The sequence below is a fragment of the Physeter macrocephalus genome, chromosome 9 (genome assembly GCF_002837175.3).
Source record: "Physeter macrocephalus isolate SW-GA chromosome 9, ASM283717v5, whole genome shotgun sequence".
Classification (NCBI taxonomy): Eukaryota; Metazoa; Chordata; class Mammalia; order Artiodactyla; family Physeteridae; genus Physeter; species Physeter macrocephalus.
The window spans coordinates 41430402-41457857 of NC_041222.1; the positions used below are offsets into that span (position 1 = coordinate 41430402).

Here is a 27456-nt window from a genome sequence, read left to right on the forward strand (position 1 = left end):
ACTAACACACCATTGTAAAGCAATTATACTCTAATGAAGATGTTAAAAATGAAAAAGAAAAAAAGGCATCATGGGATGCCTTCTGTGTGCCAACGATGGTTATCTCCCCCATCCTATATGGTAATTAATATAATCCTCATTACCATCCTAAAGAAATGTATTATCTCCTTTTTTATATGTGGTTCAAAGATATTAAGATGGAAATAGCAAATGATTAGGTTCCTGAAAAAGAAAACAGGTCTTAGTTTGCTCTTTCCATCAGACTTCGGTCTGCACAAAAAGTACCAGGGCAGGGGTGAGATAGAGGGAAGATTTGTTAAACAGTATTGATGTCCCAGCCACAAGCCAGATCTGTTCAATTAAGACCTCTGGGAACAAGGCCTGGACATTTGTATTATTAATAATGTCCTGAGGTAATTTTTATGCATGCAAGTTTGACAGCAAAGAAAGTAAACTAAGACAAAAGTTATAAAAAGTAAAAGTATATATATACTGGACTGATCTGAAAATGAAAGCAAGCCTTTATACTGATCAGTTAGTATCAATATAAAGTTTCCTTGAATGGATTCCTTGGCCCCTACACATCAAGAGAAATAAAAGAAAATTAGACTCCCAGTCACCCTTACTCTGCTCTCTAGAGCCTATTATACTCAGGCAGATGCAAAACATGGGACAGCTAGACAGAACTAAACACTCCTAAAGTCTTCTCTTCCTGCTTCCTATTCCTCTGGATCTTGCTAAAATGAAGTATTAGAACATTATGGGAAAGAAATATTCCCAAGCTGAATATCTGGGGCTCTGGGCTTAGGACAAAAGCTAATGCAATAGTTTCCTTCTGTTTGGTGGCATATGTCTAATAAAATCTTTATCAGAGGGCTTCCCTGGTGGCACAGTGGTTAAGAATCTGCCTGCCAATGCAGGGGACACGGGTTCGAGCCCTGGTCCGGGAAGATCCCACATGCCACAGAGCAACTAAGCCCGTGCGCATCTACATCTACTGAGCCTGCGCTCTAGAGCCCGCGAGCCACAACTACTGAAGCCCTTGCGCCTAGAGCCCGTGCTTCGCAACAAGAGAAGCCACCACGATGAGAAGCCCGCGCACCACAACGAAGAGCAGCCCCTGCTCGCCGCAATGAGAGAAAAGCCTGTGTGCAGCAATGAAGACCCAATGCAGCCAAAAATAAATTAAAAAAAAAAAAAAAGACAATGTTGTTTCTATACATACATGTTTGTAACACTATTCACATAGCACCTGTTCTTCCCCCACCCCGTAATTCTTACTGAGTTTTTCTGCGGGGGTGGGGTGCAGAAAGAGTTCAATTATATAAGATAACACTGTAAATTCAGGCTAGTGAAAAGGGCTTATTTACATTTCTTCATAGAATCTAGCTTTTAACAGTTAAAAGGCCACAGAAACAGTTCATCTGTGTAAAACATAAGGGGAGAAAATGGCAAACTTACAAAATACCCCCCACCATCTCAGAAAAGATTACTCTGTAGGTACATATCCTGAAAGAAATGAATACGTATTATCTTTTGTGTGAAAGTCTTTTGATAAAGTTCAATTGTTATGAAAGTTGTACAGAAATACCTTGACACTAAACAAGAAAAACCTTCTCTTAAGAGGGCCCTCTAGTGGAAAAAATCAGATTGTTCACAAAACTTCTTACTAAATATATGTTGCACATAAACTTAACACAGTAAATATTCTACTTAATTTATTAAAATAAGAGTGAAACAAAATGAAAGCCATTTTGGTGTGAAAGGAATTAAACTATGTTCTAGGTAGCATAAACTTTTACTTAAAAACTGGTTGTAGATCAAAACATTTCTTCCTCAATTTTCCTTTCATATAAAGAAAAGAACCAAATTTCATTCCAATGTAATTGATTTCAAATTCAAATGTTAACCATAAGTTTTCATTCATACTGGACTGCATATATATTTTAGAAATATGAAAAGTGTTTAATCTTTTTTTTAAGCAGCTTAAAATTTTAACGTCGAATTTGAAGTTTAGAAATCAGTGGTCTTCACTGACGTTTTAATATACAAGCTTACAAATTCTATTTCAGTCAATCTAATAGTAAACAGTGAAGCAGTGACAATAATACTATTTACTTGGGAAAGGATTTTTTCCCGCCAAGTACATATATCTCATTTAAATTGGAAAAAAAAAAAAAAGTCCTCTGAAGTTGTTTTTTGTGGGAGAGTAGTAAGCAGGCCGGCAGAGGAAAGAACATCAGATGAAAGCACAGAATTTCTAAATTTAGTATTAGGATAAATAAATTTAACAACTTCCAATTCTTGTAATATTAATCCTGATGTAAATCTATACTTCTTAAGGAAATATGGGCTTCATGCTAGGCACACACTAAGCATCATGATGTATATTATTAAATTTACTATCACAAATATCCCTGCAAGTTAGGTATCATAATACCTATGGATGAAGACAGTAGGCTTGGAGTGGTTAGGAACGCTACCCAAAGTAAAAACCAACTAACATGTACATCCATCTGTCCACTCCATATCTGGATTCAGTCAGCTTATTGTCGTAAAAATATTCCAGAAGGTAATGACATACCTCTGGAGATGTTTTATGGGTCTGGAACCCTTTTTGCCCTATTTGCCTTCCAATAATTTGAGGAAGTTTCAAACTCAGTGGTGGTTAGTTATCCCTAGGTTCCTTCACCAGTCCCTACTGAATTTTTGTGTCAGTCTTCTTTTGTGAACTTGTTTTCATGATCAGGGTAAAAGACAAACCCTGAAGTGGCAGTAATGGTTCCTTAGTACAACCTGCAGTGTGTCCAAAGGGGGAGGGGGGGGAGGGAGGGAAGGAAGGAAATGATTTCTTTTTGTTTCAAATGCAGTAGGACAGCAGAAGAATAGGTAAGAGCAAATATGGGTAAGTGACAGCAAACACGAGAAGGAAAAAGAGCAAATGAAAGACAAAATGAGCTACCAAACACTCTTCTCTGTATCTTTTACTCATCATTCTTGACTGTTTAAAATGTGTGGTTGGTGACTATGATCAGTCAGTAACAAAACTTATCAAAACATAGTGTAGGAAATAAAAGAACCTTACAAAAGGGTTGGTAAGACAATTATGAATAAAAAGCATTTAATAACTTTCAGATCAACATATAAAAAAGGGAAACCATGCTGCAAAATATTGTTGAGGAAATACAAAATAAAGCCAGGGGTAGTATCAAGTAAGATTAGTATGGAAGAACCTGACAAAGGTGTGTGTGAGTATGGTAAGAGGCTGAGAACTGAGTGGGTATTATTTCCAGGTAACAAAATCTAGAGTGACACGCAGCTAATCAGATTATTTCTCTAGACAGTATAATGTGGCCATCTTTGTAAAAAATTAGTGACTCAAAGATTGAAAACAAAACCTCCTCACAAGAACTTTCCTACTCTCCAGAGTAGTCAGCTCAACTCAAAATATTACTATTTCTGCTACTACTAACAAAATGGATGAGTCACAGTTTGCACCTAATCTTAGTACATCTATGTGAACTAAGGCTGCTGAAGAGTATCTCTAACCATGTCAACAGCGGCTGAAGTCTGGGAGAGGGCTTACTCCAAAGTTAACATGATTTTGTGATACTTCTGTAACACGACACCCATAATTTTCTTAAGTTCTCATTGACAATTCAAAAACAAAACTTCAGGCAGCAGGATCAAATACTGTCTCGTGTGACTGGACAGAAAGCTCCATATATCTGCATAAGGGGTCAAGTCCTTCATGAAATCTCTTCTATAAAGCACCATACTCAACAACCAGGTTCACAGGCTCAATCAATGAAGAAACTTCGGCATGGGCTCTATCATTATTTACCAAGAGAACACACAGGCTGCAGATGACTTCCCTTATGCTCCCACGAAGTAAACATTGATGAGCTCTCCGTTGGAAACTTGTTCTACATCCAGCACCCACCCCCACACCCCACACCCAAGTTTCTTTGCCGTATCTCTTCTGCATATTCAGAGTGACTACTGCTACACATCCGCTGCCTTCCTGTCTTCCTCCACCCCTTTTCTTTGGGTGGGGTAGGGAGAGGGAAGGAACTTTCCCCTCTTCCAACCCTCCGGTTTTTGCTCCAACTGAACTACCCAACCCCAGGATAATGAACCTGACCTTCAGCTCCTTTTGGCTAGGTGTGTTTGTGCCTGCGTACTTTAAGATGCTTACCTGCTAGCAAAATTCTTGTTTTTTTTCTCATTTCTTCTAGCCATAAGCTTTTTCAAGAAGCCAGAGAGTTTGAAGAAGCTGGCTTCAAAATAATGAAGCTGTTCTTCTACTCTGATTTAATCTTTCCATTCATCTATGCAATCCTATGGCTACCCAGCCTCTAAAGACTCTTTCCACTGAAAGATACTACTATAGTTCACTTTTACACAACACGTTTGTTTCTGGTAAGTGTAAAGTGAATCATGTACAGACCACTTCTAGAAAGGAGTATATTCTAGCAAAGTAGAAGAACGGATAGGAAAGGGTACAAGGGGACTCTGAATACATGAATAGTCTTAAAACCCTGCAACAAATATGGCGAAGCGTTACATCTGCTGGAAGGGACAGTGGACACATGGATGTTATATTACTCTTTTTACTCTTGTATATAAAATTTCATACTAGAAAAAAAACTTCAGTGAAACAAGTGATAAAATCTTAAGTTTTTTCCTTAAATTTTTCAGTTCTGAAGTGTAACTAATGAATAAATAACCTGCACATATATAAAGTGTACAACTTGATGAATTTTGACAAATATGTACATCAGTGAAACCATCACCACCAATACCGAACATATCTATTGCCTTCAACAACTGTGTATCCCTCTGTAATCCATCCCACTGTACCCTTCACAGGCAACCACACTGATTTATTTCAGTCACTAAGCATTCTGCATTTTGTTGAATTTCATATTTTTTAGCTATTACAAAGAAAGTTGCTAAACATTTGTGTACCAGTCTTTCATGGACGTATGCTTTTATTTCTCTTGGGTAAATACTGGGAGAGGAATGGCTGGATCACAGGCCAGGTATATGTTTAGCATTTAAGAATCTCTCAAATGGTCTTCCAAAGTGGTTATTCACTTTAAATCTCTACTAGAAATGTATGCAAGTTGCAGATGCTCCACACGCTCACCAGCACTTTGGTTTGGTCAGTCTTAAAATTTTAAATCATTCTAGTAGGTCTGTGGTGATAGCTCATTATGGCTTTAATTCACATTTCCCTACTGACTAATAAGGTTGGGCACCTTTTCATGTGCTCATTTGCTCTCTGTATACTTTAGTGAAGAATATGTTTAAATCTTTGGCCTGCTCTTTTGACTGAATTGCTTTCCTTATATTGATGATTGTTAAGAGTTCTTTTTATAGTATCTATCGGGGGTCAGCAAACTTCTTCTATCTAGAGCCACTAAGTAAATATTTTAGGTTTTGAGGGCCACATACAGTCTGTCACATATTCTTTTTTGGGTGGAGGCTTTTAAAAATGCAAAAGCTATTCTTAGCTTGCAGGGACTTTACATAAACAGACCTTAGGCTAGATTTGGCCCATAGTAAGAGCCCTTCATCTAAATACAAGTCCTCTGTCAGATGTATGTTTTGCAAATACATTTCCCCAGTGTGTAGCCTGCCTTTTCTTAACAGTGTCTACTGAAAAATTTTTAATTTTGAGGAAGTACAACTTCTGATTTCTTTCCCTTTATAATTCATGCTTTTAGTGTTCTATTTATTCTATTTTGTCAAAACTAAGGTCACTAAGATTTTCTCTTATGTTTTCTTCAAGAAGTTTTATAGCTTTAGTTCTTACGTTTAAGTCTATGATCCATTTGTATATGGTATGAGGTAAGGGTTGTAGTTCATTTTTTGTATGTGACTATTCAATTGTCCCAGCACTATTTGTTAAACTATTCTTTCTACATTAAATTGCCTCAGTATCTTTGCCAAAAAACAACTGACTGTATATATGTGTATCTATTTCTGGATTCTCTGTTCCACTGATCCATATGTCTATTTTTACACCAATACAATGGTTTCTTCATTACTGTAGCTTTGTAATAAGTCTTAAAATTAGGTAGTTTCTGTCATACAATTTGTTCTTTTTCAAAGTTCTTCTAAGCCCACTGCATTCTAGAATAAGCTTGTCAACTTCCAAAGACTAAAACCCTTCCAAAAACCCTGCTAGGAATTTTACTGAATCTACAGATTTGGAGGAGCACTGACATTCTAACAAATCTTGAATCACTGATCCATGAACACAATCAATTCCATTTACTTTTATAGTTTTTAGTGTATAGGTCATATATATTGGGCTGGCCAAAAAGTTCGTTCGGGTTTTTGTAACATCTTACAAATAAACCCGAATGAACTTTTTGGCCAAGCCAATATATATACATCCCTATGTACTTAATATTTTTGATGCTATTGTACACAGTATTTTTAAATTTCAGTTTCAAATTGTTCATTGCTAACAGACGGAACCACAACTAATTTCTACATATTGAACTTGTATCCTGCAACCTTGCTAAATCAACTAGAAGTGTTTCTGTACATTCCTTAATATTTTCCACAGAAATGATCATATTTGTCTGAAATGGGCAAGTTTCTTCTCCCTTTTCAATATGTAAGCCTTCTCTTTTTCTTGGCTTGTTGCACTGGCTAGAACCTCCAGCACAATGTGAAATAAAATTGGTGAGAGTGAGCATTTTCCTTGTTTCCACCACTGAGTATCAGGAGGATGAAGTTTCCTTCTATTTCTAGATGCAGAAAGTTTTTATCATACAAGGATACTGGATTTTTTATCAAATATTTTTTCTGCATATACTGAGATGAGATGATGTGGTTCTCTAGTTAATGTGGTGAATTTACACTTAGGAATTTCCACATGTTAAATCAACCTTGTATTTCTGGGATAAACTCATTTGGTTAGGATATACTACTCTTATATACTGCTGAATTTGATTTGCTAACATTTTATTAAGAATTTCTTCATCTATGTTCATGAGAGATATTGGTCTGTAGTTTTCTTTTGTCTGGTTTTGATATCTAAGGCTGGCCTCATATAATGTGTCAAGGATTCCCTTCCTTTTCACCTTTTCTAGACTTTAGGTAGAATTGATATTAATTCTTTTAAATGCTTGGTAGAATTCACCAGTGAAGCCTCTGGGCCTGTAGTTTTCTTTATGGGAAGGCTTTTAACTACAAATATGATTTCTTTAGTAAATATAGGGCTATTCTAATTAGCTCCTTCTTCAGTGATCTTTGATAGCTTGTAGCTAAGAAATTTGTTCATTTCAATGAATAAATCCTTTTAATGTCTGTAGGATCTGTACTGTTATGCTCTCTCCTATTAAATCCCTCTTCCCTACATTGTGGCCTAGAAACTCTCCAGGCAATAAGCTAAGGCAATCGTAGAGCTCACCTGGTTCTGTTTTCCCTTCTCCTGTTAGGGAATCACTGCCCTGTGCTGCCTGTTATTCAATGTCTGAAAATCTTTGTTTTATATACTTTGTCCCATCTTTTAGTGGTTTAAAATAAGAGGGTAAACTGAGCCCCTGTTTCATCATGGCCAAGAATGGAAACATTTACTTTTTATTATGGGAAATGTAGAAATATATGAAACAGGAGAGAGAACAGTATAATAAACCTTTATGTATCTACCATCCAGCTTCTTCAACAATTCTCAGCTCATGACCATCACAGTTTCATCTATACTCCCTCCCCACATGGCCCCCTCCCTGGATTATTTTGAAGCAATTCCAAACATTATTTTCTTTGTAAATATTACGGCAATGTATTTCTAAAAGATAAAAAAAATCCATAACCACATTATCAAACTTAAAAAATAATATCAGTAGACTCTAATATTATCAAATATTGAGTCAATATTCAAAATTCCATTTCTTAGAACTTCTTTTTTAAGTAGTTGCTTTGCTCAAATCAGGATCAAAATAATGTCCACACATAGTATTTGGTTAGCACTTGTTTTTTTTTTTTTTTTTTTTTGCGGTACGCGGGCCTCTCTCTGTTGCGGCCTCTCCCTTTGCAGAGCACAGGCTCTGGACACGCAGGCTCAGCAGCCGTGGCTCACGGGCCCAGCCGCCCCGTGGCATGTGGGATCTTCCCGGACCGGGGCACGAACCCGTGTACCCTGCATCGGCAGGCGGACTCTCAACCACTGCGCCACCAAGGAAGCCCGGTTAGAACGTTTTTTAGGTCCCTTTTAGCTTATACATTTCCTCTCCCCTTTTTATCTTAGTTACAGTACTGCACTGCCCAATAAAGTAAGGCACAAGTCATATGTGACTAGAGTTCTGAGAGACTAAATTTTTAATTTAAAATAATTTAAAATTTAAAATCAATACTCACTTTAGCCACTGGAAAATGTTTAGCATAATCTGAGTATACGAATTTACTTTTGCGACTCTTAATTTTTATAAAATCTAATATTTCTGATGAAAATGTATCAACTGAATTCAGATATAAGTATTTATTACAGTATTTTGAAGGCTTATTATAAAATTGTAAAATATCTCAATTTTCCGATATTGATTACATGTTGAAATAACATTTTAATTTACTGAGTTAAATTACTATTAAATGGATAGATATTTTACTTATTTCTTTTTACTTTTTAAAATTCGGTCACTAGAGACTTTATAATGACATACAGCTTGTACTATATTCCTATTGGACAGTGCTAAAGTGAATGATTTGTCCCTGTATAGTACCTTATGTTCTAGATTTTGCTGACTGTATTCCTGTGGCGTCATTTAGCATATTTTTTGCTCTCCTGTATTTCCTGGAAACTGGTAGTTTTAGAGCAATGGTTCTGAAATGGGGGCAATTCTGCTCCCCAGGGCAGTGTCTGGAAATATTTTCGGTTGTCACAGCTGAGGGAACGGTGTACTACTGGCATCTAGCAAATAGAGGCCAGGGATGCTGGTAAAGACAGCCCCCCACAAAAAGAATTATCCAGTTCAAAATATTCATAGTGCTGAGATTGAGAAACCTTGTTCTAGAGGCTTAATCGGATTGAAATTTGATTTTTTCACAAGATTAGTTCATAGGTGGTGGTGTGTTATGTCCTTCCATCAGGATACATATAAATAAATATCTGGCTATCTTTTTGTGATGTTAGCAGCTAATGTGATCCACTGATTCATTAGCAGCTACAAGGTGGTGATATTCTAACAGTATAATTCCTTCTGCATTTATTAACTGAAATACTTCTGTAAAGAAAAACTTCCCCATCTCATTTGTTTATCCTAAATAGTTCACACAAAAAAGACAGCATAAATGCTAGATTCTTTCTTTGCCATTTTTCAAAATCATGAGCTTGTTCCCTAATATCCTCCAAAGGTGACCATTATTATTTTAAGTATCAATTATGAAATTCATAGGTTTATCATATATTTTTGATTAATATTTTGAGTCTTTTTGACCCCAAAAGATCCCTTGTGCTCATTGTCCTTTCATTTTAAACCTTCTTGAATCTCTTTCTTTTAGATGTGCCTCTCATATTATGCATAGTATGAGAATTTACTTCAAAAATTTTTTTATAAAGATAAATTGTCTCCATTTATATTTAATGATACGATTGATTGATGTTTGGCCTAAGTTCTGCCATTGTTTTGTCTTAATATGTATATAAATTAAATAGCTAATCTTCAGTGATGTAATCTGTTTTATATTGTCCCCTTCTCCCTTTTTCATCTATTTTTGGCATTTAGGAAAGCTATTTTTATTTGAAAGATTATTTATGTGCAAAATATCTTATACAATATCCTTATGGCCTTAATATCTTTTTTGAGATACTGGTTCCTACTCTAAACAATATTGAAATTCTCCCTCCCCTCATTTCCCTCTCCCAAAGCATCTAATCTGAAGTAGTATCCTTTTATTTCCTAAGAGTACCTATAGGACAATCAGCAATATTCCATTTTACTTACACTGTCTCCCTTCTCCCATGTTTAGAATGTTGTGCCTTTAGCTACTGTGTCAGCCTCATAATCACATGATACATGCTTACTATCTCCTTAGTCTATCCTGTAGTTCTAGTTCTCCTCAGTAAGCAGCTTTATTCTGCAAAGCAGTTTCAGTTAATTTGAGAGTTCACAGGGCCTGAACCACCACCCCAGCACCACCTGACCTTTCTTGAGTCTACAGTCACCTCCCAGTTTCAGCTGCTCTCAAATTGGTCTGCTGAACTTTCCACAACAAATGGGGCCTCTTTTCTTTAGAGATGAGTACCTGTTGGTGACTTGATTTTTGGATTCTTGGAGCCTTGCCTCTACTTCTTACCATATACTTTCTGATACCACACCAGTCTTGATGCTGCTGCTGATTTGATCTTACCCACCTATATTTTGGAGTTCAAGGGTATTGTAAAATATAGAATTTGACTGATGTTTGTCCCTGGTTCTTGGGAGGAAGACTCTAAAACCCTAGGAATTGTCTGAGTGATAGGAGTGTCTGTCTTTGTTATTCATGGGCCCCTACTAGGATCACACCTGACTTTACTATGCTAAAGAGTGACTCAGGATGGGGGAAGGCAACGCCAGAAAGACAAATCATGTGACTAGAGGGGAGGGCCGGGGCTTTGAGTCTTATTATTGTCCTCCCAATCTCTTGAATTCCAGGGAGGAGGGCTGGAGATTGAGTTCAACCACATGGCCAATGATCCAATCAATCATGCCTAGGTAATGCAACCCCAATAAATATCCTGAACACTGAAGCTCCATAGAGCTTCTTGGTTAGTGAACACACTGATGCTAGGACGGTGACACATCCTGATTTCACCAGAAAAGTGTACAGAAACTGTGTTCAGGACCCTCCCAGACCTCACCCTACATGTCTCTTCATTTGACTAGTAGGGATTTGTATCGTTTATAATAAAACTGTAATTGTTAAATATAACCTTTTCCTCAGTTCTGTGAGTCACTCTAGTTGATTACAGAACCTGGGGGAGTCATAAGAACCCTTGAATTTGTAGCCAGTTAGAAGTGCAGGTGGCCTGGGGACCTCTGAACTTGCAGCTAGCATTTGAAGTAAGGGTAGTTTTATTGGGGACTAAGCCCTTAACTAGCCTGATGTTAACCCTGGGTGGTTAAGTGTGAGAATATACTGCAGTACACCTATAGGGATACCTTAAAGCTTGGTTTGTTGTATATGTTGTCCATGGGTTGTTTGTTAACTGTTATGTTATCCTAGTTGCTCTTCTATTTTGGGGAAAGGATTTGGAAGACTCAAAAACTATGCCACTGTTACACTAACTCATTTTGTTGCTAGTTCTTCTTTGGAATTTATGTTAACTTAGTACATCACCCCCGACCCCCCACTATTTCAATATTTATCATCGTTTCACAGATATTAACACAAGATTAAATCACCAAGATTACACACTAAGGCCACTCGTAGTGTTGATTAGAACTCATCTGCAGTTTACTTTATGGGATACAAACTGCAATAAAAGCTACTAGTTGCTGCTTGGTAACAGTAACAACTATAATTTATATTGGTTAAGAAAGCAGACATGAGACTCTGGTTTTCAAGTGACTAAATCAGGGACTCTAATTCTCTTTTTTGATTATTACCACCCATTACATTTGTAAATTAAAGAGCATAAAAAAACTGCATATTGCAAGGCATGATATATATATATATATATATAGATTATATATATACACACACATATACGTATATATATACACACACACACATCCCCCACCACACACACATTTTCAAACTGGTGTGAAGCCCCAAAATAAAAATAAAAGCAAACATTTTACCTCTGTGAGACGTAGCTGTGATGCAGCAGCCATATAATCTGATTCTAATTTGTTCTTCTCGGAGATCACTGTAGTATTGTGAAGAATTAAATCTACTTTTTGTATATGCAAAGAAGTACAAATCTAGGAATAAAAACCCCTATGAGTTTGTTTTACAACTAAGAAAAACAATACAGTTTCTTTTAAAAAACAAAATTCTAAACCATGAAAAAAATAACATTTTTCTAATGTGACTGATAACCTCTCTCAAATAATTCTTTTTATAATTTTATTCTAAGAGAATTTTAAAGTTTTCTTGTATATTTGAGTCATCTGGAATAAAATAATTTAGCTTAATGGGTGCTTTAAACCAATTTACTGATCTATAATGAGAAATGTCAAACAACAGAGAGCTGAAATTACTGATGAAAATCTCTTGCTAAGATTTTGCTGTCGACTTGCAACCAAAAAAATATGACTAAAATTAAGAAAATGGCTTACCTTTAACAGTTCTGTTAATTCAGTAACAAGTTTGGCTTTTTGAACATTTATTTCTTTGATTTTGGTACTTGCTTTTCGTTCTTCCTCTTCAAGGTTGCAAGTATCCTGTTCCATCAGCTTTAAACTATATGAAATGCATAATGATGTGGAAATCAGAGAAAACACAAGGATTGAGCCCAAATTCTTAGGCCCCCTGCTGCTTTATGGGTGGGCCATTTAGCAATGCTACTCAGATGTTAAGTGCTAGCTTCTAGATTAAACAATCATTTTATGCAACCACTCAAGATTGAAAAGTATTTTTTGAGATAGAGTATGTGCCCAGCATAGTCTAGGTAATGCTAGTGGCTAATGGTATAGGATCTGGAATCAGAAAGATGGATTTAAATGTCCTCTTTCTTTGCCACTAATGAACAATATAACTGAACAACTTACTCTTCTGAGCTTCAGTTTCCTCATCTATAAACTGTAAATAATAATAGTACTTCTCTTACAGGGCTCTGGTGAATACTAAAAAAGCAAATTATGCAACACACTTAGTATAGTGTCTGGCCCATAACTGATAAACATTGTTTATACATACAGTTCCTTCCCTTAAGGAGCTGAACTGTGGAGATCTGATTAACAGGTAAAAATATATAATGAAAAGGCAATACAACAATCCTAAAGGTTAATACTTTGCTCTTTAAGATGAAGAATCTAAGGCTCAGAAGTTGTTACCTAAGATCCCAGATACTAAGTTGTAAGATGTGTTTGACATCAAAGTCCAAGTCTTTCCACTACATCATGTTGCCTCAAGGGAAAAATCAAGAACAAACGATGGAAGCAATAACAAACAAGAATGAGTAAGTTCAGTGGATGCTGTAGAGAGTGGACTGAATGGTACATGAAGAGACTGTGGGGAAGACAGGGAGGAAATTAGAATGGGTGGAGTGAAATAAGATTTTGAAAAACTTGAAAGCCAATCTAAAGGAAAGCAGTATTAAATTTCATGGAGTAAAGGTAGGGAGCTATAACAGATATTCTTGAAGGGTGTAGGAACGTGAAAAGAAGATAAACTGGATGACAGTATTCTGGATGCACTGAATGGAGAAGGAGACTAGTCAAGTAGAGACCACTAACTATGTCACCACTGCAGTATTCCTAAATGAGTAACTGGAGGTATGAGACAGCAGGATGACAATGGATATGAAAGGTTGCTGCACTACAAAAATCAACATTACTTTACGAGGAGAAAGTTTAGCTTTAGACAATGAGTTCAATACAGCAGTCCAACAGTAAATGTCTTGTAGATGACTGAAGATAGAAGTGAAGGGTTAAAGTAGAAAAAAATTCTAGGCAGTTAGACTAAATAGCTATATCTTGCTTTAAGCAACCAAGGTACATTACTGACTTTTTAAACAAAAGTTAATGGGCAACTGTTTGCTTAAAAATTTTTTTTTTCTTAAAGCATTTTAAATATGATTTAATTTATGAATGGGTTTAGAAACACTATTATATTAGATCAAGGTAAACTTGTACCTTATTCAAGGTAATGAGCTGTCATTTATTATGTTATTAATATCTATATCTCTATTCTATAGCAAAGAAGCATAAAAGAACAATCACAGCAGAAAGGTCCGTGCTGTGTCATGACAGGACATGGGAAAAGCCTTGAAACTGGAAGCCACAGTTCCTTTCCCCTAGACTGAACACTCTAATAGCTTTTATCCCATCTTATATATTCCAAGTTTCTATAAAATATCTAAATTCAAAATAAAACAATAAGTTCTGAGAACAATTGCCTGGGATCTCACAGTAAGCTAGCATAATGCAACAAAGTCATTCATGGGTGAATGATGCACTTAAAGTTAAGAGTGCACAACTTCACTGATGAGTTCACATTCCATGTTGCACTTAAACTTTCACAAACCACACCTTGGCAAGTTTTGATGTAAGATTAAAGAATACATACACTGAAAAGTCTATTAAAGCACTTCTCCCTTTTCCAGCAGCATATCTATGTGAGGCCAGATTTTCTTCATATACTTCAACCAAAACATCTCACAACCAAGTGAATGCAGAAGCACATATGAAAAACAAATGACTTCATCTAAAGAGATTTACAAAAATGTAAAAACAATGTCATTCTTCTTGCTAAATGTATTTTGTTTGGAAAACTGTTTTTCATAAATATGTTAATGTATGGCTTTATTATCATTTTAATGAATTTCTAATTTGGTAAATATCAATAGATATAATCCATAGAAACAAAACTTCCTCAAGGTCCTTAATAATTTTTAAGAACAGAAAGGGGTCCAGGGATGAGAACAGCAGATCAGGGAACAGAAAAACTCACAACACTTAAGATTCACCTCCCTTTGTCCCATGTTTTGGGTAGGAGGAGGGTGTAAGTTTGAGAGAGAAATTGTACACAGAGTGCTGGTAGGAATTGTGTGGTCATTACAATGTATAACTAACAATATCCTTATAGTGCTTTTGTACCACCCACCCAACCCCCTTACCCCAAAATAGGCTGAAAGATACCTTCCTAGTTTGGAACTAATTTTTTGTTCCAGTTGTCTTTTCTTGGTTTTCCTTTCAAGAAGCTCCTTCTTCTTTTGTCTAAGTTCATTATCTTTGTGTTCTAGATGTTTGTTTGTCTCACGTAAGGCAATCAACCCTGATTCTACTGCTTGCAATTTTCTATTAATTTCCTATGGAATATACAATAGTGTTAGTATATTTAAAACACAGGCTAACATATTATAACTCCAGTTAATATTCTTTATTAATACTCAAATCAAAATAACCAATCTTTAACTTAGATGTAAGACGTAACACCATACATTCTCTGACATAAATCATACCAAAGGCAATAAGAAATAAAAGCAAAAATAAGCAAATGGGACTTAAACTTACAAGCTTTTGCACATGAAAGGAAACCATAAACAAAATGAAAAGACAACCTACGGACTAGGGGAAAATATCTGCAAAGGATGCAACTGACAAGAGCTTAATTTCCAAAATATACAAACAGCTCATGTAACTCAAAAATAATCCAATCAAGAAATGGGCAGAAGACCTAAATAGGTATTCTCCAAAGAAGATAAACAGATGGCCAATAGGCACATGAAAAGATGTTCAACATTGCTAATTATTAGAGAACTGCAAATTGAAACCACAACAAGGTACCACACCACATACCAGTCAGGATGGTCATCATTAAAAACTTTACAAATAAATAACAAATGCTGGAGAGGGTGTGGAGCAAAGGGAACCCTCCTACACTGTTGGTGGGAATGTAACTTGGTGCAGCCACCATGGAAAACAGTATGGAGGTTCTTCAAAAAACTAAAAATAGAGGAGTTACCATATGATCCAGCAATCCCACTGCTGGGCATATATCCAGACAAAACTATAATTTGAAAAGATACATGCACCCCAGTGTTCACAGGAGCACTATTTACAATGGCCAAGACATGGAAACAACCTAAATGTCCATCAACAGATGAATGGATAAGGAAGATGTGGTACATACATACACTGGAATACTACTCAGCCATAAAAAAGAACAAAATAATGCCATTTGCAGCAACATGGATGGACCTAGAGATTATAAGTGAAGTAAGTCAGAAAGATAAATACCATATATCACTTATATGTGGAATCTAAAATATGACACAAATTAATTTACAAAACACACTCATAGACATAGAGAACAGATATGCGATTGCCAAGGGAAAGGGGTAGCCAGGGGATGGATGGATTGGGAGTTTGGGATTAACAGATGCAAACTATTATATATAGAATGTATAAACAACAAGGTCCTAATGTATAGCACAGGGAACTATATTCAATATCCTATAATAAACCACAATGGAAAAGAATATGAAAAAGTATATATCTATAACTGAATCACTTTGCTGTACCCCAGAAACTAATGCAACATTATAAATCAACTTGTACTTCAATTAAAAAAAAATTTTTTTTTTAAATGACCAACCTTTAGCTGTTCTTCTAAGTGTCGTCTTTGCTCTAGATCCACAGTGACTGTGAGAAACTGGGCTACTTTTAGGGATGTGTTACTAGAAATAACTTTGTTTGAATAAAAAGAAGTTTTCATCACAAACTTTTCTTCTGCTGTATAAATTTGTTTTAATCGGGTTTCTTGTATTACCTATAATGTAAAATACGCATTCAGTGCACATTTAAGAATAATTATGATATATTTTTAAAAGGACTAATTAAAAATACAGATCTCATGAATTTTAGAAGATCAAAATATACTAGATATACTTTGATTTATTTGTTAAAAAATGTACCCAACATCTCTAAAAAGGTGAGTGATAAAATTCAGGTTATTATTTTGGAAAACAACACTAAGGAAGAGAGAGAACTGGGAGAAAACCAAAACAACAACCAAAGTTGGCTATACTTCTACTTCACTATACAATCTCTCCCAAGTAAGTGTACTTTTGGGACTTTGTTTTATCTACAGAAGAGATAGCAGGAGTCAACTTCCCAGTAGACTGAACTGTGTTATCTCAACTAACACATTTACTCTCCCCTCCCCTCAGTTATATTGTTCAAAGATACATAATCTTATATTTAATTCCTGTATATCTGGGGAATACTTAATGCACACACTTTTCAAGGACTTCAAAGACTTCACATTTTTTGGAGATCTTTCCTCTCAAGAATTTCTTTAAGGAGTTTCATTAACTAATGCACAATCTAAACACCCTAACATTGGATCTGTTACTGTTATTTATAAAGAATAGGCTGCTGTAGTTTTTTCCAGTCTCTAAAGGTTTATTACCAGTACTCTTGTGGCTTGTTTCTCTCTAGAAGTTTAAGTGAAGAGATAAGACATATTTAAGCATACTTAGTTTAACAGGGTATAAACTGGCATCCACAAATGCTGAATAATTTGAAATGAAGGGAAAGCCTAGATGAGGTTAGCCTACCCATGTTTCATGAAAATAAGTTTTAAGCACATTGAAACTGACAGAGATGGTGGGAGTGCTCTCAGCAAAAAGAACATCGTTAAGCTAAGGAGGTCAGCAGACAATTTAACCAGAGACCAGTCTTGGAAATTAACGAGAACAACTGCATAAATAGAGTATAATCATTTACAGAATCTAAAATGTCAGGACTTGATAATAAAGCAAAACTTACACTAAAGAAAGAATGTTATTTTTATTCTGAGGAAGAAATATAGCCATTATTGTCATTAGGTAGACATGAAACATTAAGACAGTGAATTTCCTCAATGAAGGTTTGTATCTTCTGAAAGATGGCTAAGACAATGTCAAGGGCTTTATTAGGTGTCTGACTTTGCTTTACTATATACAATGTTATTTTTCTAGTACAGACAGTAGAGTTAAAGCTCTCTAGATGACAACCAAAATGTTAAAAAAGTGCATAAAAATAATTCACCTTGAAGCACTGTTCAAAAAGTGAAAGGATTTTCCGAGTGCAGTACTGCTCCTTTCTGCCCCAAAGTAAAGCTATGAAAGCCCTTACCAAATTTTCTATAGTCTTTCTGCAATAGTAAAGAATACCTACTATCCTAAGCTTCAGAGGTGGCACCCTACCTACTCCTGAAGTTATGACAGAAATTGGATTGGTCTATGTATATAGTCTTGTCCTCTTTTTTTAAAACCCCATCTATGAAGACCAAAGAGAGAGGTACACCCACATGGAGAGTTGTATTTTTGGTTTCCCCAAATGGTCACCATAATATAATTTTTAATCAAAGACATAGGCAACTTACCATAATTAATAATTGGCTTATCTGTGCAAAATGGGTTAGTAATGAGCCCCCATTTCTATCTTCTGTTAATGAGGTATATAGAGGCCCCAAAATTACAAATGAATATCCTAGGGATACTTGTAGAATGGTTGTTAAAAAAATTAAAACACATTCTCTAATAAATTCATTATTATAAATGGCAGTTAGGTCCGTAATTGGGTCCTACAAGCAGTATTAATATGGCAACTTGGTATTAAGGAAAAATCTGTTCTAGAGGAGACTTCTTTCCCTGTTTCTCCCTTTGATAAGAGCAATGAAGGTGGTTTGGAGTCTTAGAGATTACTTGTAAGGAGAAGAAAACTCCAAGCAGCATTAGCAGAATACAGGAACCTAAGAGTTTATGTAGCTGTACTAGACAGGAAAATGAAATCCTATTAAGGGTGGTCATTCACATGAGATAATCTTAAATGGAAACTTTAAGGGGAGGGCTTACCAAAGCAGTTCCATATCCTAGCCTACCATCCTAAAGTATAATCTGTCTGAAAAATAGAATACAAGAATTTAAATGACTAAACCATTAATGTTTGAACAAATGTTTGTCAAGCAAGGCAGAATCACATAAGAGAGCCAGGTGTCTCTTCAGGTTTTAACTTAACTACCCTACAGGTATTAAGTTCTTTATTTACTCTAGGTCAGCCGGTCCCCAACCTTTTTGACACCAGGGATCAGTTTCATGGAAGACAATTTTTCACAGACCCGGGCTGGGTGGGTGGGGGGAATGATTCAGGCAGTAATGCGAGCGATGGGGAGAAATGGGGAGCAGCAGATGAAGCTTTGCTCGGTTGCCCACCGCTCACCTCCTGCTGTGTGTGCGGCCTGGGGGTCGGGGACCCCTGCTCTAGGTAACTCCACACCACTCCTGTCATAAAGTATTAGTCAACATTCACTGTCCTATGTCATATTAAAAATGGAAAATACCAAGATAATTTCTGTATGGTTAAAAACAATGACATGTTTCTTTAAATTACAAGTTTTCCTTGACTTTAAGCTAAGAAGTTTTAACAAAACTACATTTTTGGTACTGATTCAGTACTTTCTTACCCGTTCAATTCTTTCTCTGGTTCTTTCAGTTCCTACAGGAACTTCATGAATGTGATACTGGCAGCAAAGGTAACTCATGACAGGATCAGGTGCATCAAATAACTCTCGCAAGTAAGAGAAAAATCCATATTGTCTGAAAGGAAAAGCAACTATTAGGTTTTTCTTCTTAAAATATTAAAAAAAAAATCCTAGTTGACATGTGGTGACTAAACAATAAATAAAATATAAATTAACGACAGTACAGAAAGTATTTTCTTTGTATAGTTTAGTCACTTAATATTAAGTGATTAATATTCAGATTTATTTCCTTGTCAGAAAAGTTTAATATTTATAATTACAAACTATTAATCTCTTCTTTTGTTGTTTCTACCATTGCTTTTATACAGAATTAAGACTTTATTTACTTATAGCTGTTTTATAATTGCAGTTTTTCCATTTGACCCTTCTGGAAATTATTTTGATATTATGAAGTGATGATTTACCCTTTTATTTTCCTAATAACTAACCAACTATTTCAGTAGCTTTTACTAAGTAGTCCAATATTATTCCACTGATTTAAAAAATCACCATCATATACTAACTGATACCATGGTTTGTTCCTGGGCCTAGAATTTTCCTTATTTTAGACTTAAGTAGAGATCCTAAAAGGGAATAATACAGCCTATAAGAAGCATATTTATGTGACAAAGAAATAATTAAAATATATTTGAGAGAAATGATTATTCAATATTCAAAGTAACAGCTTAGTTCTAATAATATTTTCAAGACTTACTTGAGTTCATTCAATGGTCTTGAAGGTGCTTTGTCTGCATATGAACTCTTAGGAGCAATAACAGCATTCACTCTTAATTTTTTATGGTCACGAACCTTGATATAAGGAAAAGAAAATATTACTTTAATTACTATATACTATCAATAAAAATGATTTTTAAAGTTATGGTATTCTTACTGGCATTCATGGAATGATCAGAAATTTGAACACGGACTAGCTATTTAATGGTACTTATAAGAAAATTTTTTAGTGTGATGATATTGTAGCTATGTATTTTCACAAAGAGTACATTTCTTTTTTAATTTCCACTGATAAATTCTATCAAACAGATAAGGAAGCAGTAATACCAAAAACCCTTTTCAGAACAAGAAGGAAGGGACAAGTCATTTTATGATTCCAGTATAATCCTGACAAAAGTATTACAATATCCCTCATGAACACATATACAAAAAACCTTAACAAAATATTAGTAAACAGAATCAAATATTCTACAATTAAGTATTATGTCTGCTGTATCACAGATGCCCTTTACCAGATGGAGGAAATTTCTTTCTATTCCTAGTTTGCTGAAAATCATATGGCTTTTGTACTTTATTCTGATAATACAATAACTTGGATTGATGTAGCATTCAAAATCAACCAATCTCACATTCCTGGGATAAATTCTACTTGGTCGTGTATATTGCTGGAGTGCTTTCCCCATAAGCCTGGGAACAAGCAGGGGTATCAAATCACACCATTTCTTTTCAACATTGTCCTAGAGGTACTAGACAATGTAGTGAAGCACAATAAAGAGGTAAAAGATTGAAAAGGAACAAGTAAAAAGATCTATTTGCAAGGGTATGATTTTCTACACAGAAAGTCCTGTGGAATCTATAAAGCAACTACTAGAATTCAGGAAGTAAATTCAATCATGTCACAAGATACAGATCAAATGAAAAAAAATCAAATTATATCTATGTACTAGCAGTTAACAACTGAAAAATGAATTTGAGAAATCCATTTCTAAGAGTGTCAAAAATCCATAAAATACTTAGGAACACATTTAACAAAAGATGTGCAAGACATAAACACAGAAAAAAAAAAACCACTGCTGAGACAAGATGGGATGGTGGAATGGAGGAATTTCATGGTGGCACAGATTAGCAATGTTTAAACTACTTTCACAGCCTAGAATGCTGTGACTACTTTCACAGCATTCTACACTTGAACAAATTAAATTGATGATAAGGGGGAGAGGGAGGTGTTTTTCACTGCTACAGTAGGAAATTACAGATATGCAAAGGAGAAAGAGTAGAAGGTACCCTGTTGTGTTCGACTGTAATTGGAAGCATCAGTGTGAATTCATGGTGCCCTTACGCACTCTTGTTCTCCAGATAAATATAGAAATAAATATAGATATAAGGGTGTGCATGCAAGGGCTAAGAAGCAATGAGACACTAGCAGCAATGCACACATCTAGCACACAGATCTTGGTTTCTAAAAACGAGGGTTCTTTGGGGAAAAGGCTGATTGTAAGGCCCAGACACAGCAAGGTAAAGGTATAAGTCAACACCTTGCTCTCCCCCAAAGTTAGTAGTGCTCAAAATATGTTGGTAAAATAACATACAGCGGTCAAGCTGAAGGTCTCACTGGCCAAATGTGGGACAATTTGAACATTAAAATAAATAATGAGAGTAATGGATTAAAATCCATAAAACATAAAATTCTATGAATTTTATATGATATAATAAATGAGTAAATAAATGGAGAAGAAAGAGCTCTTCCTTGTAGGATACCAAATAATAAATATAGAAAGAATGATGAGAATCATTAATGGTTCTTAAACCTACTAGGCAGTTACATGAGCAACAGGATATTTTTAAAGGCTCAAAGTATTTCCTCACACATAATTACAAACAGAAAAATAGTTTTACTGTAATGCTTGTTTTGAGGACAATTTATTCCAAGCAATTTATATATTAGGGGACAATTTAAACATTATGTGACTCTCACATTTGCTTAGGTACAATTACATCCATAACAAATATAAGGTTTTCTCTAGGTGAATGCAAAAAATTGCACCCAACTGAATGGAGCTGTGTAGGAATAGACATAATCTGTGCACAAATACACAGACACACACACATCCCTCTCAAACATCTACCAGCTGCCTGAGCTCACTACATATTATGAGCCACCCCTCAACCACATCTGGTGTTACAACTTTACATCCAATTTCAGATAAGTGCTTTATAATTGTTTTACCTACTACACAATTCACATACAGAACCCTTCCAACGCCTACTTCCACAAGCCAACTTCAGGTCTTTCAATAAGGCACAGGGTTGTAACGTACAGTACAGGGAATATAGTCAATAGTTCATACTAATTTTGTACAGTGTGTAATCCATAAAACATTGAATTACTATGCTGTACACCTGAAACTTATAAGTCAACCATACTTCAATAAACAAATAAAAATGAAAAAGCACATTTACTGTATCTGCATATTTCTTAATAATTTAACATATGTAAAACTGTGCTTCCCCCCCCTCACCATAGTCCCTGTGGGGTTTCATTATACAATTTTGCATAGTAATTTTTAGGAATTATACATTGGGTATAACAAAACCACCTGTACTTTGCTATGGAGAAATAATAAAGCAGGAGGAGACAAGACAGAGGAGTAGAAGGATGTGAGCTCACCCCCTCTTACGGAAACACCAAAATCACAACTAACTGCTGAACTACCTCTGACAAAAAAATGCTGGAACCTACCAAAAAAGATACCCTGTATGAAAAGACAAAGAAGAAGCCACAACGAGATGGTAGGAGCAGTGCAATGGTGATAAAATCAAATCCCATACATGCCGGGTGGGCGACCCACAAACTGGAAAATAATTATACTACAGAAGTTCTCCCACAGGAGTGAAAGTTCTGAGCCCCACGTCAGGCTCCCCAGCCTGGGGGTCTGGCAACAGGAGGAGGAGCCCCCAGAGAATGTGGCTTTGAAGGCCAGTGGGGTTTGATTGCAGGAATTCCACAGCACTGGGGGAAACAAACTCCATTCTTGGAGGGCACACACCGGGCATGCGTGCAACAGGACCCAGGTAAAAATGCAGTGACCTCGTAAGAAACTTACCTGCTAGTATTGGAGGGTCTCCTGCAGAGGTGGTGGGGGGGGGTGTCTGTGGCACTGTGCGGACGAGGACACTGGTGATGGTAGTTCTGGGGTGTACTCATTGGCATGAGCCCTCTTGGAGGCTGCCATTTTCTCACCAAGACCTGGCTCCACCCAACAGCCTGTAGGCTCCAGGGCTGGGATGCCTCAGGCCAAACAAACAACAGGGTGTGAACACAGCCCCACCAATCAGCAGACCAGCTGCTTAAAGCCTTCCTGAGCAAACAGCTGCCCGATAAACACATCCATTGACACAGCCCTGCCCACCAGAGAGGCAAGACCCAGCTCCACCCACCAGTGGGCAGGTACCAGTCCCTCCCACCAGGAAGCCTGCACAAGCCTCTTAGACAGCCTCATCCACCAGAGGGCAGACAGCAGAAGCAAGAAGAACTATAAGCCTGCAGCCTGCAGAATGGAAACTGTAATCACAGAAAGTTAGACAAAATGAGACAGCAGAGGAATATGTTCCAGATGAAGGAACAAGATAAAACCCCAGAAGAACAACTAAGTAAAGTGGAGATAGGCAATCTACCTGAAAAAGAATTCAGAGTAACGACAATAAGGACGACCCAAGATCTTGGAAAAAGAATGGAGACACAGATGAAGAAGACACAAGAAATGTTTAACAAAGACCTAGAAGAACTAAACAACAAACGGAGATGAACAATACAATAACTGAAATGAAAAATACACTAGAAGGAATCAATAGCAGAGTAACTGCGGCAGAACTGATAAGTGAGCTGGAAGACAGAATGGTGGAAATCACTGCTGCGGAACAGAATAAAGAAAAAAGAATGAAAAGAAATGAAGACAGTCTACGAGACCTCTGGGGCAACATTAAACACACCAACAGTCACATTATAGGGGTCCCAGAAGGAGAAGAGAGATGGAAAGGACCTGAGAAAATATTAGAAGAGATAATGGCTGAAAACTTCCCTAATATATGAAAGGAAACAGTCACCCAAGTCCAGGAAGCACAGAGGAAGCACAGAGTCCCAGGCAGGATAAACCCAAGGAGGAACATGCCAAGATACATGGTATCAAAATGACAAAAATTAAAGACAAAGAAAAAATATTAAAAGCAATAAGGGAAAAGTAACAAATAATGTACAAGGGAACTCCCATAAGGTTATCAGCTAACTTCTCAGCAGAAACTCTGCAAGCCAGAACGGAGTGGCACAATATATTTAAAGCGATGAAAAGGAAGAACCTACAACCAAGGATACTCTACCCAGCAAGGCTCTCATTCAGATTCGATGGAGAAATCAAAAGCTTCCCAGACAAGAAAAAGCTAAGAGAATTCAGCACCACCAGACCAGCTCTGCAACAAATGCTAAAGGAACTTCTCTAGGTGGAAAAGAAAAGGCCACAACTAGAAACAAGAAAATTATGAATGGAAAAGCTCACTGGTAAAGGCAAACATACAGTAAAGGTAGGAAATCATCTCAAGACTATACAATGGAGAAAAGACAAAGGAGGCAAGACTATACAATGGAGAAAAGACAGTATCTTCAATAAATGGTGCTGGGAAAACTGGACAGTTACACATGAAAAAATGAAATTAGAACATTCTTTAACAAGATACATATAAATAAACTCAAAATGGATTAAAGACCTAAATATAAGACCAGATACTATAAAACTCTTAGAGGAAAATATAGGCAGATCACTCTGACATAAACCGCAGCAATATCTTTTTCAATCTGTCTCCTAGAATAATAGAAATAAAAACAAAAATAAGCATGGGACCTAATCAAACTCAAAAGCTTTTGCACAGCAAACGAAACCATAAACAAAATGAAAAGACAACCCACAGAATGGGAGAAAATATCTGCAAACAAAGAGATTAACAAGGGATTGATTTCCAAAATTTACAAACAGCTCATGCGGCTCAATATCAAAAAAACAAACAACCCAATGAAAAAATGGGCAGAAGAGGGAAAAGTAACAAATAATGTACAAGGGAACTCCCATAAGGTTATCAGCTAACTTCTCAGCAGAAACTCTGCAAGCCAGAACGGAGTGGCACAATATATTTAAAGCGATGAAAAGGAAGAACCTACAACCAAGGATACTCTACCCAGCAAGGCTCTCATTCAGATTCGATGGAGAAATCAAAAGCTTCCCAGACAAGAAAAAGCTAAGAGAATTCAGCACCACCAGACCAGCTCTGCAACAAATGCTAAAGGAACTTCTCTAGGTGGAAAAGAAAAGGCCACAACTAGAAACAAGAAAATTATGAATGGAAAAGCTCACTGGTAAAGGCAAACATACAGTAAAGGTAGGAAATCATCTGCATACAAATATGATATCAAAACCAGCAATTATGAGGAGAGCACAAAGGCAGGATATTGGAAATGCATTTTAAATTAAAAGATCAGCAAATGAAAGCGAAATTGTTTATATATAGAATGCTATACCAAAACCTCATGGTAATTGCACACTGAAAATCTACAATAGATACACATGCAGAAAAGAATAAGGAATCCAAACACAACACTACAGTTAGTCATCAAATCACAAGAGAAAAAAAGAAGAAGGGAAGGAAAAACACCTACCAAAACAAATCCAAAACAATTAACAAAATGGCAATAAGAAGCTACAGTCATCAAAACAGTACGGTACTGGCACAAAAACAGAAATACAGATCAATGGAACAGGATAGAAAGCCCAGAAATAAAAACAAAAATAAGCATGGGACCTAATCAAACTCAAAAGCTTTTGCACAGCAAACGAAACCATAAACAAAATGAAAAGACAACCCACAGAATGGGAGAAAATATCTGCAAACAAAGAGATTAACAAGGGATTGATTTCCAAAATTTACAAACAGCTCATGCGGCTCAATATCAAAAAAACAAACAACCCAATGAAAAAATGGGCAGAAGACCTAAATAGACATTTCTCCAAAGAAGACTTGCAGATGGCCAAGAGGTACACAAAAAGATGCTCAACATTGCTCATTATTAGAGAAATGCAAATCAAAACTACAATGAAATATCACCTAAAAAAAAAAAACAAAAACCAAAAAAAAAAAAAACAAACAAACAGACTTCCCTGGTGCTGCAGTGGTTAAGAATCCGCCTGCCAATGCAGGGGACCTGGGTTCAAGCCCTGGTCCAGGAAGATCCCACATGCTGTGGAGCAACTAAGTCCATGTGGCACAACTACTGAGCCTGCACTCTACAGCCCACGAGCCACAACTACTGAGCCCGCGTGCCATAAGTACTGAAGCCTGCGTGCCTAGAGCCCATGCTCCACAACAAGAGAAGCCACTGCAATGAGAAGCCCGTGCACCGCAAAGAAGAGTAGCCCCCGCGTGCCCCAACTAGAGAAAAGCCCGCATGCAGCAACAAAGACCCAATGCAGCCAAAAATAAACAAATAAATATATTTAAAAAAAAGAAACATCACCTCACACCAGTCAGGCCCAAGCTCCACAACAAGAGAAGCCACTGCAATGAGAAGCCCGTGCACCGCAAAGAAGAGTAGCCCCCGCGTGCCCCAACTAGAGAAAAGCCCGCATGCAGCAACAAAGACCCAATGCAGCCAAAAATAAACAAATAAATATATTTAAAAAAAAGAAACATCACCTCACACCAGTCAGAATGGCCATCATCAAAAAGTCAACAAACAATAAATGCTGGAGAGGGTGTGGAAAAAAGGGAACCCTTTTGCACTGTTGGTGGGAATGTAAATTGGTACAGCCACTATGGAGAACTGTATGGAGGTTCCTTAAGAAACTAAAATTAGAGCTATCATATGATTCAGCAATCCCACTCCTGGGCATACATCCAGAGAAAACCATGGTTCGAAAGGATACATGCACCCCAATGTTCACTGCAGCACTACTTACAATAGGCAAGACATGGAAGCAACCTAAATGTCCATCGACAGATGAATGGATAAAGAAGATGTGGTACATATATACAATGGAATATTATTCAGCCATTAAAAAGAATGAAATAATGCCATTTGCAACAACATGGATGGACCTGGAGATTATCATACTAAGTGAAGTAAGTCAGACAGAGAAAGACAAATATCATATGATATGGCTTTATGCAGAATCTAAAAAAATTGATACATATGAATTTATTTACAAAACAGAAACAGACTTACAGACTTAGAGAATGAATTTATGGTTACCAGGGGGGACGGGTGGGGGGGAAGGATAGATTAGCAGTTTGGGATTGACATGTACACACTGCTATATTTAAAATACACAACCAACAAGGACCTACTGTATAGCCCAGGGAACTCTACTCAATACTCTGTGATAACCTAAGTGGGAAAAGAATTTGAAAAAGAATAGATACATGTATATGCATAACCGAATCACTTTGCTATATACCTGAAACTAACACAACATTGTTAATCAACTATACTCCAATATAAATTAAAAA

At 36.5% G+C, this 27456-nt stretch overlaps 1 protein-coding gene across 6 annotated transcripts in view; it reads right to left on the reverse strand.

The window, feature by feature from the left end:
* Positions 1-27456, reverse strand: part of SMC5 (structural maintenance of chromosomes 5) — a 107991-nt gene that overhangs the window by 10586 nt on the left and 69949 nt on the right. For all 6 annotated transcript variants that reach the window (XM_024126725.3, XM_024126724.3, XM_024126726.2 and 3 more), the window contains 6 exons: positions 19889-19983; positions 19117-19249; positions 16264-16437; positions 14805-14974; positions 12282-12405; positions 11802-11924 (listed from right to left, as the gene is read on the reverse strand). In XM_024126725.3, coding sequence (XP_023982493.1) covers positions 11802-11924; positions 12282-12405; positions 14805-14974; positions 16264-16437; positions 19117-19249; positions 19889-19983 — 819 coding nt within the window. The remainder of the gene's footprint in view (positions 1-11801; positions 11925-12281; positions 12406-14804; positions 14975-16263; positions 16438-19116; positions 19250-19888; positions 19984-27456) is intronic.